Source organism: Pristiophorus japonicus, chromosome 4 (genome assembly GCF_044704955.1).
Source record: "Pristiophorus japonicus isolate sPriJap1 chromosome 4, sPriJap1.hap1, whole genome shotgun sequence".
NCBI classification, from domain to species: Eukaryota; Metazoa; Chordata; class Chondrichthyes; family Pristiophoridae; genus Pristiophorus; species Pristiophorus japonicus.
In genome coordinates, this window is record NC_091980.1 from 67,558,471 (window position 1) to 67,580,039 (window position 21,569).

The window sequence follows — 21,569 nt, forward strand, 5'->3', positions numbered from 1 at the left end:
TCTTGATTGTTCCTGGAAGCCTTTGGTGGGGTGAGGGCAGAGTTGGGGGGATTGTCATTACAGGTTGAAAGGCTTTCGGGACGGTTGAATGAGGTAGTATCGGCAATGGGGGGGCTCACCCAGGCTGCCATTATGTGAGAAACGCTTTCCACTCTATACCAAATTCAAGGGTTGATCCTGAGGATGAGGTCGACTACAAAGAGGTACCCGGGCATTCCGCTATGACACATTTTGGCTCTGTCCCTGTTGTAGCCCCGCATCAAGAAACGCCGCGCAAGAAAAGGAACAGACTACACCTGGGGGGTACGGGAGGCAAGGAAGCAGAAGTCTGCAACTACGAGCATGTGCAGGGGTAGCAGCATCTACTGGAGCAGGATTGGCGCACAGCGCTAAAGATGAGGATAGATGTCTTATTTGTTTTTTGGTTGATTTAGTTGATTGTGCTTTGTAAAGTTTACCATGGCTCTGAATAAAGTTTTTAAAGTTTTGAAGGTTTAAACATAAGTAAAGTCAAGCTAATTACAACTGTGCTGTACAAATGCTTAATAAACATTTTAATTTTGGACTTTTAACCTGACTCCTGCACTTCATTTTTTAATGCTGCACTAATAAATATTACAGGAGAACCGGACTGAAAATGTAAAATGGCATCATCCCTTGCAACCTATTGGTTTAAATGATACAGGGGCAGGTTCCAGTACTAAGGTGTTCATGGATCCTGCCTTGTTCTGGGTCACTGATGCATGCAACGAAATACCATGGTGTAAGTATCAGTGACCCTCACCTAGTCTGTATCCATGAACAACTTAAGTCTTATTGTCCACCTAAGCACTCCAAAACTCCATTTAAACATACAAGATTTGTGGTGGGAATATTTAATAAACATAAAGTTATGTCCATCTAAGCACTCCAACACCCCTTTGAAACATAAAAAATTTGTGGTGGTAACATTATATAAATTGGTGGTAATATAAATTATATAGTTTCCACTTAAGCACTCCCAACACTCCATAAAAACCAAAAAGATTTGTGGTGGGATTATTTTATTTTTTTTTAATTTAATGTTCCACCTTTAATAGCGATCACTGCTGCTTGGCTTTGAGCAGAGAGTGTCTTGCACTGTCTTTTGTGTGCAGACCTTTGGCCGGGGGCTAGCAGCAGCTCCATTCGACGCCCAGGAGAGTGGGGAGAAGGCTGCATTGGATCCCAGAAGAGGACGATTGGTATGCTGATTCTTCATTTTTGGAACCTTTTAATGTTTTCCTTCAACTATTTGGATTATTTTGGGCCGTAAGGACATCGATGAAAAAAGGTAAAGATATTATTTTTTAGCCATCATTCTTTTTTCATTGCAGGAGCATCAGAATGGGCAAGTTTTTATTTATTTTTTAATTTTATACCTGCTTATCGTTAAAATTTGATCCTTAAATTACCGTAAGAGTTTAACTGTAAGTTAAATGGAAGTCCCTTCAGCCAGGGATAGCAGCGGGCCAGCGCGGATTTTCTCTGACTGCAGGCAAGGGTTTTTCCTACGGTGTTTCTAGGGTCTCTGCGCCGGTTTTAAAAAATTTTGTAGGTGAGGAAAGTTTCCCTTATGTAAAGAAATGGCACGGAACCTTCTTTTACAGGTACACCTGCACCAGAATGTTTGGCACCAAACATTCTTGTGCTGGTAGTAGACACTGGCCCAACACTGAGGAATCTTTGGACTTAGCTTTGGCGCCTAAAAATTCACTGGGCGCCATGATGGGCAAAATTGTGGCCTAAGTACATAAAAGAAAACTGAATATTAACGAGGCGCTATTTACTCACTTATGTTGCACTTAGTATACCTCAACAATGTGCAAACTGTTAAGTAAACACAATTGTTTGCACCCGAAATAAACAGAGGACTTACGAAGCTATAACCGGCAAATTTGAGATTGACATTAATGCAAATGGTTCAGGGTTATGGTTTTTGGCGGATACAAGGGACTGCCCATTGTAAACGTAGACATTTCAACTGGTGTGGACGGTATTCGGTACCTCACCGATAGATTTGACATTAAAACACATGAAGAATGTGAAGTTGCAGTACTTACCCACTAAACACACCAGAAAAAGCTAGGGTTTGTCGATTTTTGATTTTTAATACCATGGTAAATCTTAGTTACTACTAAACAACCTCTCTGGCACTGAAAATTTACTTTTACAAGTGTGGAGTCTCATTCCTTCAGATTTTAATTATTGTTGGAGATTTTTTGTAATTAAAAATTACATTAAAACTTAAATTTACTTTTTCTTTCTCATATCTCTTCCGCTTAATTCCATCTCTCTCTTTATTTCGCTTTTTGTACATGATTTTACATTGAATTAAATATTCTAACTTACAATTTCTGGTTTAGACTCTGCATACCTCAGTAAGGAATCTTCAATCTGGATTTGTTGAAAAGACATGCTATTGCCTGCCCTATTCACACAGTTCCCAGATCCCCTGGGGGTAGAGGGGGAGGGACCTGAGAGGGGAGAATTGAGAATTTATACAGAATGATCAGAAGATGGCAAAGGTATTTAGTAAGTATTTTGCTTTGGTCTTTGTTGAAGAGAAGGATATCGGAGATGAAGAGAAGGATATCGGAGATGAAGTGAATTCTGAACTGGCTGAGCACGAGATGAGCGATATTGTAACGGATAAAAGGAAAACTTTTGATAAATTAGTTAATCCTAGGATTCTGAAGGAGTTGAGGGAGGAAATTGCAGAAGCTCTAGAAGTTATATTTCAGGGCTCTATTGAGTATGGATATGCGCTGAAGGACTGGAAAGTGGTACCAATTTTATTTTAAAAAGGGTGTCAAAGCTAATCTAGCTAATTACAGGCTGGTTAGCTTAACATCTATGGTAGGGAAATTTCAGAATCTTTAACCAAGGATGAAATCTAGATAGAGAGAGAATAGCAGCCAACACAGATTTCAAAAAGGACACATGTGCACATCAAACTTCATATAATTCTTTGAAGGGGTAACAGACATGACAGATGGGGGAAAAGCAGTAGATGTGGTGCACATGGATTTTACAAGCACCTTTGACAATGCACCACAAGAGATACCAACTAGAGAATATTAATGTATAAGGAATTAGGGAGAGGATAGCAAAAATTGGTTAGAATAGGAGTTAAGAGCTGTTTTTCCAGAGTGGTTAGAAAGCGTTCCTGGTGACCCTTGGTGTTCAGTTCTAGGGCCACTTCTGTTTGATTTGGATATAAGCCTTGAGGTACTGAAATTTTCAGATGATGTCAAAATAGAAGGTATAGTTAATTCATTAGAAGACTAACAAAGCTGCAAAGGAGTATTGATTACATGGGGAATGGGCTAAAAAGTGGCAGATGGATTTCAGTGTCACTAAATGTGAGGGGCTAGATTTTGGTTAAAAAAAAATGACAGCAGTAATGATGCTCTGAATGGAAGTAGGCCCAATGCTGTGGTACAGGTTCACAGAACATTTAAAGCAGCACCTCAGGATGAGGCTTTGGGAAAAAGCCAATTGTATTCTAGATATTGGGGGCGAAATTGCCCCTTTTTATTGCTTCATTAGCACATCCGGGGGCGAAAGGCAGTTTTCGCCTGAGGGGGGGATGCGGGGTGGGGGGGGGGGCCGCTACCGCCTCATGGGAAATTGCCCAGGAGTTTGCAGAGGCACTGCCTGGTAGTGCCGCGCCTCAGGCCGCCGCACAACCGATGACGTCATCGCCATGTGCGGCGAGCCCTCGTTGCCCCAAGCCAATCCCTTAATGCCCCACGGGGGAAATCACTCCGCGAGTCGCGCGCGGATGTCAATGCCAGCTTCGTGGATTGCGAAGCTGGAAGACATCTGTTCTCAGGGCGCTGATTAAAGGGGAGGCCACCAGCGCCCTAGACAGCCATCTTTTTCTGTCGCACGACTCTTGGGTTGGCTCAAAGATGGCGGCCCTAGTGTGGTTCGGGCCACTATCATGCAGCTTGGCACTCCGTCTTGGGTGCCGACCCGGTCACACGCTGCCCTGGTGGCCCAGTGGAAGCCATCAGCGACCATGTTAAGTGCACAGCGGCCCTCCCCTTTAATCGAAGGGGCAGGGTGTTGAAGAGCATCAGTAGCGCCCCCGGACACGCCTCCAAAGGAAGTGGAGCGCTGGAGATTGTGTTTCGCTTACTTAGAGGGACGGTAAGCCCAATTCAGCAGCGGGGTGGGACTTCCGTGCCAGGCGCTAAAAGTCCTGGTCCCGGGTGGTTACCATAGAAATTTTCAGCACGGAAGGAGGCCATTTTGGCTCATCGTGTTGCACCGGCCGACCAAGAGTTAGCCAGCTTAATCCCACTTTCCAGCTCTTGGTATGTAGCCCTGTGGTTACGACACTTTAAATGCACATCCAAGGATCTTTTAAATGTGGTGAGGCTTTCTGCCTCTATCACCCTTTCAGACAGTGAGTCCTGACCCCCACCATCCTCTGGGTAAAGAAATTTCTCCTCGAATCTCCTTTACACCTCCTCCCAATTACCGTATATACTCGCGTATCCTACGATCTCACGTATCATGCGACCCCTAAATTTTCGTCCCCAAAACATGATTTTATCATATATCTCATGTATCATGCGAGTCACTTTTTTGAGATACCAGATGCCACTAGGCTAGGCTTTCAAACAAGTTTAACAAGTACCCAACACGTAACAAGTACCCTAACACATAACAACGATCGAATACAGACCTTAACAACCGAATCATGAAACATTGAGTGGATTCTGTTGTGAAAGCTGTTTGCGAATTGAACACCGATATAGCAATCATTCCAGCTGGCTTGACTAGCGTCGTTCAGCCACTTGACGTATCCATTAATAAGCCATTTAAAGACAATACAAGAAAGAAATGGAATGACTGGATGATGGAAGGAGAGAAATCATTTACGAAGGGAGGGAATATGAAGGCTCCGGATTTGCCTCTACTGTGTTTGCGGGTAAAAGAAGCATGGGTTGAGATAGATGGAGATTTGATTGTTAAAGCCTCTAATAATGCAGCAAACTTCAGAGGGAGTTGTGGGTGGCGATCTCTAGACCACAGCAAAGATACAGTACAAGTGACAATAGAGGCTGCAATCCAGCCCAGGAGATACCTGCCGAGATTCAGCGTGGATACGGTCTGCTTAACAGCCTAATCTTGGCCAGCACTTCACACCCGCAAATTTTGTATCTCGCGTATCATGCGTCCCCCAAATTTAGGTTACAATTTAGGTCTTCAAAAGTCGCATGATACGCGAGTATATACGGTACTTTAAATCTATGCCCCCTGGTTGTTGACCCCTCTGCTAAGGGCAATAGGTTCTTCTTATCCACTCTATCCAGGCCCCTCATAATTTTATACACCTCAATCAGGTCTCCCCTCAGCCTCCTCTGTTCCAAAGAAAACAGACCCAGCATCTCCAATCTTTCCTCATAGCCAAAATTCTCCAGTCCAGACAACATTCTTGTACATCTCCTCTGCACCCTTTCTAGTGCAATCACATCTTTCCTGTAATGTGGTGACCAGAACTGCACACTACACCAGCTGCAGCCTAACCAGTGTTTTATACAGTTCAAGCATAATCTCCTTGCTCTTGTATTCTATGCCTCGACTAATAAAGACAAGTATTCCATATGTCTTCTTAACCACCTTATCTACCTGGCCTGCTACCTTCAGGGATCTGTGGACCTGCACTCCAAGGTCCCTTTGTTCCTCTACACTTTTCAGTGTCGTATCATTTAATGTGTATTCCCTTGTCTTGTTAGACCTCCCCAAATGCATTACCTCACACTTATCTGGATTGAATTCCATTTGCCACTGTTCTGCCCACCTGACCAGTACATTGATATCTTCCTGCAGTCTTTAACTTTCTTCTTCATTATGAACCACACAGCCTATTTTAGTCTCATCTGCAAACTTCTTAATCATACCCCCAACATTCAAGTCCAAGTCATTGATATACACCACAAAAAGCAAGGGATCCAGCACTGAGCCCTGCAGAACCCCACTGGATACAGCCTTCCAGTCACCTGGGAAAAAAGTAGTATGAATGGTACAAAGGGTGCGGAATTCCTTAAATGCATTGAGGAGAAGTTCTTTAGCTAGTATGTAACAAGCCCAACAAGGGAGGGGACGGTTCTGGACTTGGTTTTGGGGAATGAAGAGGGGCAAGTGGAAGGGGTATCAGTGAGAGAGCATTTTGGTGCTAGTGATCATAATTCAGTAAGATTTAGGGTAATTATGGAAAAGGGCAAAGGTGGACCAGGAAAAAACACTCTCAATTGGGTTAAAGCTAATTTTGCTGAGTGGAGATGGGATTTGGCCAAAGTGGACTGGAAACGGCAACTTGATGGTAAATCAGTGTCGGAGCAGTGGGAGGCATTCAAGGAAGAGATCCTGAGGGTACAGAGCAAGTATGTTCCCTTAAAGAAAAAGGGTGTGATATCCAAATAATATCTGGCTTCTCCAGCACTCCACACATCCACTATATGCACGAGGACCACACATCTCCACTTACCTTTTCAACAATCATTCACTAACTCTCAACCTTTCTTTCTACAGAGCAAAACAGCAATAATGTTAAGGCGACGAACAACAGGGATAGGGGGAGTAGCACGTATCATTACCCTCAGCCATGCTGTGCATACAGCACTTGGTGTCACTTGGCCAGGGGAAGGAATGAAGGAAAGTTTGGTGATGTATCTCAACAGGGTATCTACATTTTACATGCAACCTTTCACTCACCGTAGCAAAAATGCAGCAAACTCAAACTTCACAACTTCAAGCTGCATCTCAAGACTATCACCTCCTCATGTCCAGTCTCTCTGTGCCATTCTGACACATCTTGGTGTTTCTCAGCATCAAGAGCCTCATGAAAAAGAGACCTCAGGGGAGCAGAATCCACCTGAAGATGCAGTGCCACGTGCTCCATCCCTTCCTAGCACCAGCTCAAGACACTGGCACAATGTGTGGGTTAGAGTGAGGTAGAGGGTCTGCACATAGTGAAACACCGAGCACAAGCGGGCTGCAGCAAGTGCTGGTGGCACCCACAGTTTGGAGGAGCACAATGATGAACGTCGTCCTCTCCCAGCTAGGATAGAGATGAGGACTTCAGGAGCCCAGCCATGAAAAGAAAACAGCTGGCCTCACACAAACAGTTGTACTAAATATTGGGAAGGCCTACTAAGGAGTTTCAGCACAACGGCCAAGACCGGAGTGTGGAGGAGTCTACTTCCAGCTCACATAGCATCAGCTCTCTGCAGTCTACCTGGAGTGTGTGGTCACCTAATGCTAAATATTGTTGTGCTTTTTAGCCATGCATGTGTGTGTGAAATCTATACCGTTTCTAATGCCCTATTCGCTGGCCTTGTAATCTCCACACACTTCAACTTGTCCAAAGCACCTGGCCAATAATAATCTGATAATTATTGTATGACAAGTTTACATCGGCAATTTCCATTATAACTGTAAACATGGCAATTTATAATGAAAATATTAAAATAAGGACAGCATGTCCCTTCTTCATCTGAGAACTACACTTAGTCTTGACTTTTTGTATATATTAAAAATCTCTTGTTCAGTGCGTATATCCTTTTGTCACACTTGTGCCATCATATTTTGTGGATTGGCTCAAAGTAAAAGAGCAGCAAATTAGAACTAAAGAAATAGGGAACATACAAATCAAAAGCAAGAAAAGCAGCTGGAAAACATACAAGAAGCTACTATGGACTTATGAAAACAAGAAATCCTGAATGAGCTGTTAGGGGACCTACAATTTATTTTAAATGGAAGGCAAATCAGTTGAAGCTTTTTGATAATTTTAGTCTGCCATTTCTCCTGGGTAACTTGAATTTGTAATATTCATAAGGTTTTAAACAAAATAAAATATTAAGTTATATATTTCACAATAACATGATTACATTTTATCCTTTTGAATTATCTTGTGTTTTGTAATACTCTTAATTTTTTAAGGCTTCAGCCAGTTACTGAAGCCAAGGTTTCAGCTGAATATATTTTCCCCAGGACAGTTGAAGGGAGTTACCAACCACAGCTGTGGATTCTGAACATATTTAATTTGACGAATTTCCCCAACATACACTATGAAGCACAGAGGTACATCCACTCATCTTATGAGGGTCGTGATCTTAGTTTTTTCCAAAAGTTTTCAAAACAAACTGAAGACTGAATTCTTAGTGTTATTTCCAGCAATTTTGACATTTATGAACTTCTCACAGATAAGATTACCATTACTTGTGGATTTTTTTGACATTTGGGAAGCAAAATTATTACACATGAATTAATTTCTTTTTGCTTTGTGAAAAGTTGAAAAGTATTTTATTACTTTTCCAAGTGATTCAAAATTAACCAGTAGCCTTTCAAACCATTTTCCCTGCTTGCTGAAAAATCAAGGGATATGGGGATAGTGCAGGGAAGTGAAGTTGAGATAGAAGATCAGCTATGATCTTATTGATTGGCGGAGCAGGCTCCTATTTCTTATGTTCCCCATAGCGCATCATTACCTAAAATTCTATCCATTGCACAGAGCAATATAATTGAACATGCATTGGGCTACAGGAACACTCTGGGTTTCACTGGAATCCCTCAACAATCTTTCAAGGATTTTTTGCGCTTTCAATTGCCACTAAAAAGAAACATATCATGTATCTCTCATTACTGTGTCAATAAATATTAGCAGAAAATTCTGCATAACTGGAGGCTGCCAGCACATTCACTCAAAATTGATTTTGCTTTGAAACAATTGCAGTAAAGGTTCATCACCCACCTCTACCACTTAGAAGGACAAGTACAACAGGTGCATGGGAACACCGCCACCTGCAACTTCCCCTCCGAGTTACATACTGACTCGGAAATAAATTGCTGTCCCTTCATCGTCGCTGGGTTTAAAATCTTGGGACTCCCTTCCCCCTCCCCAATAGCACTGTGGGAGTACCTTCACTTCACGGACTGCAGTGGTTCAAGAAGACAGCTCACTACCACTCTCTAGGGCAATTTGGGATATGCAATAAATGCTGGTCTTGCTAGTGCGCCCACATCTCATGAATGAGTAAAAAAAATTTAAACTAATGAATGAAAGGAAATTTGGCAGCAAATATTTCTCAAATTAGTGTTTACCTTCAGCTGCAATCTATTATACCAACTAATATACAAAGTTTTCATCTCATGCATACTTTCAAATAGCTTACCTTATACTTCCTCTCCTTTTCAAACTGTTCTTCAAATAACTTTAGTTTTTTTTTGATGTTTTGAATTTTTTTAGTCAGCTGTAATTGATTCTGCTCTTCCTTTTCATCATCTTTGGAATCAAATGATGATCTTCGAGGTCTTGAAATATAATTACAACATTTAATAAGGAAAGAAAATAAAACTTTCACTTGTAAAACTAAAGAAAGGGATCATTTTCTAAAATCTCTTACTGCTGATTACTTATATGGAGTTTTCCATCAAATAATAATCATGCTTTTAAAGAATTACTGAGCAAAAACTGGATTCCTGCTAAAAAAAAGTTAGTTCTATGGTTTGCAAAACATATTTTCTAATGCACCACATTTACCAAAGACCACTGTTAAAAAAATAAAGATAGGGCTGGTGAGTTTATCCTGTCAATGGCTGGGCCAATCAGACCAGGTTATTCCCAAGTGAGCCGATTTCATTTACTGGGTGGCAAAAAGGATATTACGATTGTCTTCAATGCACTTGGGGCTAAGGTAATGAAATTGGCCTGGATGCTCACTTCTGATTTATATTCAGTTGAAGTGCATGTATAGACATGCATGTGTAAATGAGGACCCCTATAATTAAACAGCCTATCAAAATTTACTGCCATGGTTCTCACATTAATAAATGATCACTTCAGAAAAATACAGGAGTGACTACCATCCATGGAACTGTAGCCCATGTCATCGACCTGAAACATTAACTCGGTTTTTCCATAGATGCTGCCTGACCTGCGAAGTATTTCCAACATTTTGTGTTTCTATTTCAGATTTCCAGCATCTGCAGAATTTTGCTTTAGTCTCCGTTTCATTCCTCAATTAGCTGATCTCAGGTGAATCAGTAATGGGACCACTACAAATAGAATCATTGGGCTCAATTTTGGTCCACCCTTTTTTTCGGCACATTTACCGGAGATGCGCCTCTTTTCTCCGTTCAGAAGTGCGCGGAAAAAATTCCTCCCCACTTTGGCCGCTGTCCGGCCTCCTCCCTGTGGTCGCACAGTGTGGCCAGTCGAGTCGGGGGTGCAGCCAGCGACCTGCGCCAAAAACAGTGCCGGGACGTCTGCACGTGTGCAGTGGAGTCCAGTGCCGATGTCCGCGCTTGCGCAGCAGCACTGAAAGTTGGCAATCGGTCATTTTTAGAGAGATATGTAGCTGCTTGTGTTTTGGTGCCAGAAAGAGTGCTGTGGAACTAAATTAACTGCTGAATTCAAGAAGCAGTGCTCTGTTTGTTAATATCAGTGCTGCATGCCTGCAAAAGTGCCAGAAGGAGTGCTGTATTTCTGAAAATCATTGCTGCATGCAAAATAAGGACTGTGTGTTTGGAAAAATCACTACGTCGAAGAGCATTGGAAAAGTGCTGCGAGTTTCTCAGAGCAGCTGCAGCAATACAGCAATGCAACAATGTGCACCAAGAACGAAGAATTTCTTGCATGACGAAGTGGAGATACTAGTTAATGTCATTGAGAACAGATGGCAGGAGCTGGATACCAGCAGAGGTCACATAAAAGTTCCACCCAAAGAAATGAAGAAACTCTGGAACCAAGTTGCAGTAGATTTCTGCACATTGGTGAACACCAAGAGATCTGGAAGCTAGTGTAAAAAGAAATGGCAGGACCTTGGTCAAGTAGTTAGTGTAAGTAATATTTTCATTTATTCAATGCAATTGTAAATGTGATGAGCTGTATATGTCCCATCCAGCAGAAAAAGACACTCTCAAAAGTTGCATTTTCATCTTTGCAGAAGAAATTGTCCCACAACGAAAAAAGGGAAAGAAATCGAACAGGAAGAGACTCGCCAAATCTACACCTACTGACACCCTTGGAAGAGGGTCGCTGCTTTGATGGGTCCTACCTGGAGAAAAACAATCAGTACTGCACAAGCTAGGCCTACACTTGAGCGAGAGGGCAAGTTCTGAAAATTCATTGTGGCCCTTCAAATCAACCTGTTGCCTGGCCTGCTATGCGAGAGCCTACTCTTGCCACGCATCCTGCCCCCTCCTCTGCTGCTAACCACTTGACTGTTTAGTTATATTTTGCAGAACCTGATGCCAATCGTGAAGATAGAGAAAAATCAGACGTGGACAAGCCTGAGCAGGAGAACATCTTCCAAGCCAGCCCTCCAGACCAACATGGGGGGGGAGGGGGGGCGGGGAGATGGAGATGGATGAAGGGGACACTGTTGTACTGAATCTTGAGGAGGTCGCGTTAATGGAGTTGGCATTGGAAGCCCCTTCCGTGACTAGTGGTTTGAGTTCTGGTGCGACATTCCTTGGTTTCCTAGTGACCGAGGTTGCAGGTCCCAGTGGTGGTGGGACGCAGCATGGAAGAGCCAGGGCCCTACCGTCCCAGCCTGTGCCTCCCACTGGGGTGCCGCAAGGCAGACCCAGGGTAAGGGGGAAGGAAAAATCAACCACGCTCTCCAGAGATGCAGGATGCAACAGATGTGGTTCAGATCATAGCATTGACTGGGGAGAGCAGTGACCTTACCCAATCACTCGTGGACACCATCAGTGGGGTGAGTGATGAGGTAGCGGGACTGTCTGGAGAAGTAGCAGTAATGGCACAGGAAATGGAAACGATGTCTGGGAACATCAGTGAGGGAATAGTGTCCATGAAGGAGGGAATGTCAGAGATAGTGGAAAGGACGACACTGGCAATGACACAGGCCATGAGGGAGGGCATGTGTCAGTTAGCTGCTGCAATAAGGGAACACACCCAGGCCATGTGCCATTGACAGAATCAACTGCCACTCCCACTGCAATCTCCACATCAGCCTCTGAAGAGGCCCAAGCCGGGCCCTCCACATTAACACCTGACCCGCCCCAACACCCATGAAGAAGTGCACATTCACCGAGATGTTAGAAGAAATAAGCTTGGTACTAAGCCCAAATACACTGCGCCACCGCCTGTGGGCAGGGGTGGTGGAGAGTCCAAGACTAAGTACGGCAGGCAGTGTTAGACTAAGAGGGATGAGAGATGGGTGCAGCCTTTCTTTGCTGTTGATGTTACTGTTATAACTGTTTTCAAATTGAAAGTTTTTTCTAAGTTATGTAAATTTAAAACTTTATAAGTGATCTTGAAAAGAGTCATATTAAAATAAAGTTTGATACAAGAATAATTTTATTACACTAAAGTTAAATACATTGTAAACTTTTGAATAAAATATATTTTACATTAAAACTGAATCATGTTCCATTAACACAAATCACAACATTTAGGAACAACTCCAAAAAATAAACACGTCCATGCAGAATAGTTGTCGCTGAGCCCTCAGGCATCAGTAAAGCGTTCACGGATGAGCTGCTGGCGCAAGGCTCGAGCAATCGTTAAAGGAGCACGATGGCCCGCCCTCCTCCGACGTCGTGCTCCGGCTTCAGGAACTCGCATGGTTTCCTCATCCTCGTCATCATCCTCCTCCTATGAGTCACCTGCATCTTCCAAATTAGTATCAGCCACTCTCACCGCAGGTCGGTCCTCTTCTTCCACTATCATGTGCTGCTGCTTCATGATGGCTAAGTTATGCAGCATGTAGCACACAACAGTGTACTGACCAACAATCTCAGGGGTGTATTGCAAGTAGCCCCCAGAAAGGCTCAGGCATCAGAAACACTGTTTCAAGATGCCAATGGTCCTCTCTAGGGGCCTAAGTTTCCACATGATTTGCGCCTGATTTTTATTAGCAACTGGTGGAGAACGTACTATCGTAGAAATCGCAATTCTCCACATTTTTTTTTCTGCAGTTCTAGTCAGGTAGAACAGTTCTACTTTGGAACAGAATTTTTTCTTCAAAAGGGGGTGTGTCCGGCCACTGACGCCTGATTTCAAAGTTTCCACAGTGAAAACGTACTCCAAACTAACTTAGAATGGAGCAAGAGAAGATTTTTGTAGAACTGAAAAAACCTGTTCTACACATTAAAAAATCAGGCGCAGGATACAAATTAGGCGTCCAGAACTAGGTGGGGGGGGGGAGGGAGAGGGAAGTCATTAAATTCTACAATAAATCCTTATTTATACTTCTACAAATATTATACAAATAAATCCAACCCGAATAAACATTTATAAGCAAAGAAAAGATTAAATAAACCATCTTCCTACCTGTGTAAAAGTGCTTCAGGCACGGAGAATGCTGCAGTCAGCCTGAGGCGCCCGTTCTTCCCGCGGTTGGGGGGGGGGGGGGGGGGAAAAGAGGAGATGCCCGTTCTTCCCGCGGGTGGGGGAGGAGGCGCCCGTTCTTCCCGCGGGTGGGGGAAGGAGACAGTGAGAAGGCTGCAGGAAGCCTCAGTGCTGATGGCAATGTGCTTTTATTAAAAAATGTTCAAAAATTAAACAGCTACAAAAAACTACAAAAATGGCCGAGTGCCAATGTTTCCTTCACACTGCGCGTGCGCGAACGCTCCAACGCGCAGCATTGCCGGCAGGAAAAAAAACGAATTTAAATAGTACCCGCCCCCTCCCGCTTACAAAATCGGCGCGAGTGTAGGCTCCGCCCCCCCCCCCCCCCCCCCCGGGCGCCGCGCCAAGCAGACAAGGAGTTGCAAAGCGCTCCAGAATTGCGCATTTTTTTTCCGGCGCTGTTTTAGGCGCAAAAAACGGGCGCCCAGCTCGGAGGGGCGCCCGTTTTTTATCGTGTGGAAACTTGGGCCCTATGATGCTGCGCGTGGTAATGTGTGACATGTTGCATTGATGGTCAGCTTCCGTCCGGGTTACGCGTAGGGGCACCAAGTGGCGAGGCCGTACCCTTTGTCTCTGCTCTGTTCTTCTGGCTGCTGCTCAACCATGTCAGATATAATGCTGTTGTGTAGGATGAACGCATCATGGGTGCTGCCAGGGTATCTTGCATCGACTGACATGATGCGATGCATGTTGTCACACATGAGCTGCACATTCACGGAGTGGAAGCCTTTTCTATTCCTGAACTGCTCGGCATCCTCCAAAGGTGCTCACAAGGCGATGTGGGTACAATCAATGCAGCCTGGTACCTTTGGGAGGCCAGCAATCCTCGAGAACCCCACAGCCCTGTCATAGATTGCTTGGGCGGCCATTGGGAACTTGAAGAAGTCATTCCTCCGCGCACAGTGCAGCCATGACCTGGCGAATGGAGACATGTATTGCACGTTGAGAGATGGCGCACACATCTCCAGTTGCAGCTTGAAACGATCCCGAGGCATAGAAGGAAAGTGCAGCTGTAACCTTCACTTCAACTGACAAAGCAGTCCACCTGCCGCTTCTCGGCTGTAAGTCTGGTCTCAGCAACACAGAGCTCACGCGCAACTTCTCTGTGGACAAACACAATCTGCATCACTCAGGTCCAGGTACGAATGCCTGACTCGAAATTGCCGAGGTGGGCAAGGCCTCCTACCCTCTGATGTTCCTGATGTGATGAGCTCTAATCAATTGTCTCCTACGTAGCACAATGATGCCGAACGCTCGGAGAAGGTATGGCATTGATAGTATTGCCCCCATAGTTAGTTAAACTTTCAACGGTCAAAACGGCAGGAAAGCAGGCAGCACAGATTTGCAGTTCTCTCTCTCGTTCCCCCCCCACCCCCCCGCCAAGGTATGTATATGGACCACAAAGGTCTTTTGTCCTCTCCTCTCCTCACCCCCTTGAGTCTTGACACCTCTCTCTCCCTCCTCCTCCACCCCACCCCCCCCCCTCGAGTCTTGTGACCTCTCTCCCCACCCCCAGCCTCTCCGTTTGCTTGCTGCAGCCACTCTGTGTGCTCCAATGTCAGCAGTTCAATCGCTCCCGCCCCTAGCTCAGACTGAATGGCTTCCCGGTGCGTTGTCATCCCGCCCCTAGCCCAGGCCAGCCCGCTGCTTTCCCGGGCCAAGTTTTATGAAGGTATGACTTACTTCTATTTTTTATGTTATTGAATGCTTATTACTTTTTGTTTCCAAGGTTTAGTGCTTTGTAAGTCTTGGTGCTTTAGGTGCAGGTCCTCTCCACTTCCCTTCCCACCCCTATCCCAGGTCGAAATTGTCTGATTTCTTAATTCTCCGCAAAGGTTTTCTGAAGTGGTCACATACACTGGCTAAGTAGATTTGGAGTAACTATTAGCTGGCGAAAGTTGCCTAAATGGGCAGAACTGGCGTAGGTGGCTGGTAACGCCCCCTTCTGAGAAAAAAAAACTAAGAATATCGTAACTAACTCACTTACACTGGGTCAAATTGAGTGTGCAAAATGGGGATTTTTAAAGATACGCCAGAAAAATCAAGTTACTCCAAAATAAACGGAGCAACTCCTGGCCAAAATTGAGACCAATGGGCTGAATTTTCCATGGTGGTATCTTGTGACCTCTCTCCTCCTCCCCCCGCCACCCCCCCCCCCCCCACTTTTTACATTTCCTTGCACGGCCACAGGATTCACACAACTAAAGAACCACATCTGTCAATCTGAGGCACGAGTTCCATGACCATTGTTCCAGCTGATTATTTGACAGCATGGAAAACAAACCAAAATAAAAACAAATTAGCTAACAGATTGATGGAAATTCTGTTCTACTTGAAAAGCTACTGGAAAATTTTTATTTTTCCACTGGCCATTCTCAGCTGTTAACCTCCAACTCAACAATAATTGGTGAATTGACCCGCACTATAAAAAATGACATCGCATTTAAATACAGTTGTGTTGTTTCTGATCAGGTTTTTCTGACAGTATACTTTGATTGTCCAGTTACACATTAAATCAAGTCATCAATCCTAACAATTTCATTCTCATCACTCATTCCACTGGTCCAATTTGCTTTCAGTCCCTGAATATGACTAATTTAATTTTTCAGTCTGAGACTTTAGGGTAAATTTCTGCAAAGGTTCGCTCATTTGTCCATTGTTAACTTCAATGGAAGAGCTGCAGAAATCCCAGCAACACATTGTAAGCATCACTTACGCTGTTGGAATCTGCAGCTCTTCTGCTGAACTTGCACAAGATTGTAAATCCACCTCTTTATAATTGCATTTAAAATCTGTTTAATTTTATGTATTACCTATACACACTCATCTTTTATTTGTAGCAGCTACGGATATAAAAGAGTCAGTATGACTAAAGCACCAATAGCTTCCCAATTAAAAGTACTTTTTAAATTATGTTCTTGATTGTATTTGTAGATGGAGTCATAGTATTTAATGATGATTTTATTTAAATATTTTCACATAACTTATTATATTATTGTACAGTAAAGATTCAACACCTACTATGTTAGATTAAACTTAAAATTTAATGCGGCCAGAGTCCCTTTGAGGATCCCGGCTTCAAACTCGAAATGAATGACATCACCAGACCTGCTCCATCTAATTGGGCCAGGTAATGCACAGGACAGGCTTAACAGGCCCCATTAAAGCAAGTTAATTTTGATACAGCGTGATGGAGCCAGCAGCAGGGTCGGCCACCGCGCGCCAAGGTAAGGAAAATTCCGGCCAATGTCTGAACTTTTTAGTGGGTGAGCAGGGAAGGGAAAAAAAGGCAAATGGCCAATTCAGATGGCAAACCAGCGATGTATTGGAAAATGTGCAAATCAAGAACAGAATCACTCCGTTGCGATTACCCTAGAGTTGAATGAGACACTGAAAATTGCATGGTACCAAAGAACTGGAATGATACAACAGCAGAATCGTCATCTTGAAAGAGGGCAGAAATGGGGAAAATAAAAAAACAAGGAAGCCTCACTAGAACACTACAACTTATCATACCTAAAGGAGGAAAGCCCTTTCGACGAGGAGTTTATTGAATCAGACTCATCCAGGAAGCGTTGACGGTGACCAAAATTAAGGTAACGACGGCATAACATAGGTTGTGGGTCTTCTTCAAGGGGATGGCTAATCAGTCTGCCTGCCTGTGGTGAGAGTTGTGCCTCTCCCAATTCATGTTCATATTCATCCTGCCATGATTTAAATGCAGGAACAGGATCTACAGGGAACAAAAGAAAACAAGTTGTTACATAATGATTAAAAAAATTCAAATTGAATTAAACACCATTCAGCAGAAACTGAAGCAACAGATTTCACATCACAAGAATGAGAAGATACCACTTCTCTATTTTCATCTTCATGACCAGTTATCCCCCCCACCCCCCAAATATCAACATTTTAAAAAGCATGTTTATTCAATCTTATCTGCAACAGCCCATGGGAAAGTGGTGGGGGGGGGGGGGCAGGGTAGGCATCCTCCTCAAAATAAAATGCAATTCCTATTAAAGCTGGTTGCTCTCCAAAGAAAAACCTAAGCATTCATTAAAAAAGTTTTCACAATTATTTTGTTCCTCCCACAGATTTCTCAGAAGAAATCTAGAATGGGTGATCTCTACTTTAAAAGTAAGAATTTTTGTTCTCCATTACTTGAGATGCTATGTTATAATTACCAGTGTAGTGCAAGCAGCACAAAATAGAATTCTGAAGACATGTCCCCACTCAAACCATTAACCTGAAATTTCCTTCCTGGCATTTGCATCTTTTTTTTTTCTCCCCTCCCATTTTGAATGCACCAATTATTTCAGAGATATCACAATCTAGCCCACACTGACCTTCAGTCTAGATACATGTATTTTCAGCAGGGACTCCTGGATTTTGTTCAAAAACAGAAATCTGGGCTAATTCCTCCCCCATTTCAAAACCCTTGCTGTTGGCAACTACAGCGTTTCATACCACCACCTTGGCTTGGACCAGTTAATCCAACACAGAGTGGTGACACATCATCTGTATGGCTCAGCTGCTCAACTGGATAAATTAGGAAGTTTCAGTTTTCCTTTATCCCTCCATATAAATAAAGTGATCACTTGAAGTGGTGCAGTGACATAGGTTAGTGCCAAAACAATGGGAGAAGCAGGTATAACATTCCTACACCAAGTTTATGACTTGACAATGCTAGTGTGGGGTGGTCCTAAGCACAGGGTAAATGTTTTCTTACAATCAAGAGGGGACTACTTTTATGAACTTCCAAATGGCCAGCTTAGAGCATTATTAAGCAGTCATTTAGGAGCAAGTCACCAGTTCCTTCAGCCAGCATGTGGCCAAAGAGATCAGAAGACAGCAGAAGGAATCATACCATCACTATAAAATGTTTGCTTTAATTTCAACCATGGAAATGTTTTATTCAAAAGAGAAAATATATTTTTTTAAACCAGTAGTCATCAACCACACCATTTTTTTTTAAACTTTTAAACACTTATTTATAAAAAAAATTCTAATGTTTGAGTACCTAAAAAATTATTTGTATCTTACAACATTTTGTAACCGTTAATTCCTTTATATTTTACATTATATATTAATTTTAATATGTAGACAATTCAAAGTTATTAAAATATAAACTTTTCTGAATAATTTTAGTACTGGGTCATCATCATAGGCAGTCCCTCGGAATCGAGGAAGACTTGTTTCCACTCTCAAAATGAGGTCTTGGGTGACTGAATAGTCCAATTCAAGAACCACAGTTCCGTCATAGGTGGGACAGACAGTCGATGAGGGAAAGGGTGGGTGGGACTGGTTTGCCGCACGGTCTTTCTAATGCCTGTGCTTGGTTTCTGCATGCTCTCGGCGATGAGACTCTGAGGTGCTCAGCCCTTTCCTGGATGCACTTCCTCCACTTAAGGCGATCTTTGGCCAGGGACTCCCAGGTGTCGGTGGGGATGTTGCACTTCATCAAGGAGGTTTTGAGGGTGTCCTTGAAATGCTTCCTCTGCCCACCTTTGGCTCGTTTGCCGTGAAGGAGTTCCGAGTAGAGCGCCTGCTTTAGGAGTCTCGTGTCAGTCATCTCCAGGCCATATCCAAGACCACCCCAACCTGTCATCGAGCTATAGTACACGGACGCCGCCTGCGTTTGCGCACAGAGGCTGAACTCCAAGTCATAGTCAACACATTCACTGAGGCGTACGAAAGCATGGGCCTTACACTAAATTGGGTACACGGCAAGAAATTTATGTCCCTAAGTGTGGGGGTTGGGAGGAGATCTCAAAGACAGTGGAACCAAAGCCAGTATTAGAAGAGCACATTCCCATCAGTTGTTTTCCAGTCCAATCCTTCAGGGTTGATATTTAAATGGCAACTTTCCTTCTTGGCTTCAGTCTTGGCAGTCACTGCAGATTTTGAACCCCCTCTTTTTACATCAATCATGCCTGGCTATTTGCAATTTTAAACCAGATGAACGAACCAGGATTCAGGAGTTAAAAGAAACGAGAGCAGGAGGAATAGGTGAAAGGCTGACAGCAACAATGAATAGAAATTAACTCTGTTCCTCCAGTGATGTGATATTTAACATCTTAAAAATATCTTTATTAACGACAAAAGGTAAAATTTGCAATAGAAAGACTTTGCAACACACTCTCAGTACTTCACTGGAGTGTCAGCCTAGATTTATATGCTCAAGTCCCTGGAGTGGGACTTGAACCCACAATCTTCTAACTCAGAGGCGAGTGTGCTACCCACTGAGCCACAAAGATTAACCCTTCAACTGTGGACAGGTTCAGAGAAATGATGCCTCCCTGAGCTGGCCAGTTTTTCAAACTTCAGTTCATATAGTGCAATAAAGTTACTCCTATGTCAAGAGTATAACTGGCCATAAAGAACTAAAAGCAATTTATGAATATTAAACCTTTCAATTCTGTGTACCATTATTCTTATTCTCCCTCTATTCGCTTTTTTCCAATTCTCCTTTTTAGCAACATCAATTTTTAAAGATCTTTTCTGCCCATTGAAAGCTGCTTGCTTTGAAAACAGAAAATATTTTGTCAACGAGCAAAATTGTCCATGGAGCACTAAAAATGCCCCCCAAAAAACTACAAAATAGCTAACTTTAGTTTTGACTATCTTTCACTTCTAGCAATATTTTCCTCAGAGCAGACATTAGCAACTCTGACTCAATCATACATATAACTGAAACACATACATACTGCAAAGTATACATCCATTTATGTGTGCACCATATTAAGCGCCAAAATCCTGATCTTAAAACTTCAGGCAACTGATAGTCAAATCAAAGTTAATCAAGATTCATTTTTCTTAAACAATCTGAAAATTAGTGTGAATCAACCAATTAAGTATACACCAAAAAACACGTGTAATACTGAATACTTATAGTATAATTAATACTAATTTAAAATCCTAATATTAACCCTTTGAGTGCTGAATATTTTGATGTTTTCAATTCAAAAATCATGTATAATGGTAATTATTTGCATTCATATTAAAACCTGAAAATCCCAAGTGCCAAAATGCAGAGTAGTTAAAAACTGACAAATCGGTTTGCTCCTTGTGGTCTTTAGCTCTTCAACATCTATCATCTAGGATGTTTTCCCCTTCCGCTGCTCAAGGTATTGACTCCTTAATAGAGTACAGTTCCATGGGTGCTGGTTACCCTTCAGTACCTAATCCACATGGACATTCTTCATGAATAAGGTAAGATAATGTGCACCAAGCTATTTAACTGTGGGGTCAGCAGTCGAGTCAGATCCTGTCCTCACAGAAGTAATTTTCAGTAGGTGTCAATGGATAGTAATCAGAAGTGTGAACCTTTCTATAATCCAGAGATACTGAGGCCAACTTCAGCAGCCTATTGCCAGGGTGACCAACAAACTCAGCATAGATCGGTTTCAAACCTGGCATGTTCCTGATTTGTATGGCTCAATTATTCATTACCTTTATAATTTGAGCCATCAAGAAAGCAGAACCCCTGGTTTCTATGTGCACAATCCTCTTCTACAATTGATATATTAAAAGATGTAGATAGTAGGCTTGCATAAATCAAAAATAATGAGATCCAGAAAAAGAAAAATCAAAATAATCAAACCTATACATAAAATTATGAACAATTTTTAATCTAACTATAATGTAGCTGGCTACTCCAAGCAGCGTATAATTTTAGAAATGTTAAAATATTAATTTACTGCCAGCAAAGATCACAGAACACCTTCAATTGTGGTACTTACAAAATGAATTATTCAGCTCAACAGTTTTCAAAGGGTTAAAAATTAGTTTTCACTTGGCTTCCATTTCCTATGATTATTTGGTTTTTAAAAAACAAGACATATCAATAAGATTTCCTTTCACATGTAACTTCAAGCTTTTATTCTTCATATTTCTAAATGCTGGTTGACTGAATGCAGATCGATGGCAAAGCATACTTACCATCCCCATCTCTTTGAAGATGCATTGTTTTGAAATCAATGAAGGGAAAAGTGATTGTACATGGCGCTAATAGAATGAAAAAATGGCAAAAATACCAGTGTGAGCAGCAAGCAGTCACAGACACCCCATAAACATAAGTAAAACAGAAAATACAATTAAAACTAATTCACTACCCGAGTCACAAACAGCATTTGCTTTTATGGTAAACATGTAG

At 42.6% G+C, this 21,569-nt stretch overlaps 1 protein-coding gene across 7 annotated transcripts in view; it reads right to left on the minus strand.

Annotated features, from left to right (window-relative positions):
- The window catches only part of fam13b (family with sequence similarity 13 member B), a 207,305-nt gene that overhangs the window by 57,214 nt on the left and 128,522 nt on the right, over nucleotides 1-21,569 (minus strand). For 5 of the 7 annotated variants that reach the window (XM_070878273.1, XM_070878278.1, XM_070878276.1 and 2 more), the window contains 3 exons: nucleotides 21,356-21,421; nucleotides 16,931-17,147; nucleotides 9,210-9,348 (listed from right to left, as the gene is read on the minus strand). In XM_070878273.1, coding sequence (XP_070734374.1) covers nucleotides 9,210-9,348; nucleotides 16,931-17,147; nucleotides 21,356-21,421 — 422 coding nt within the window. The remainder of the gene's footprint in view (nucleotides 1-9,209; nucleotides 9,349-16,930; nucleotides 17,148-21,355; nucleotides 21,422-21,569) is intronic. The other 2 variants (XM_070878277.1, XM_070878275.1) reach the window with 1 other exon arrangement.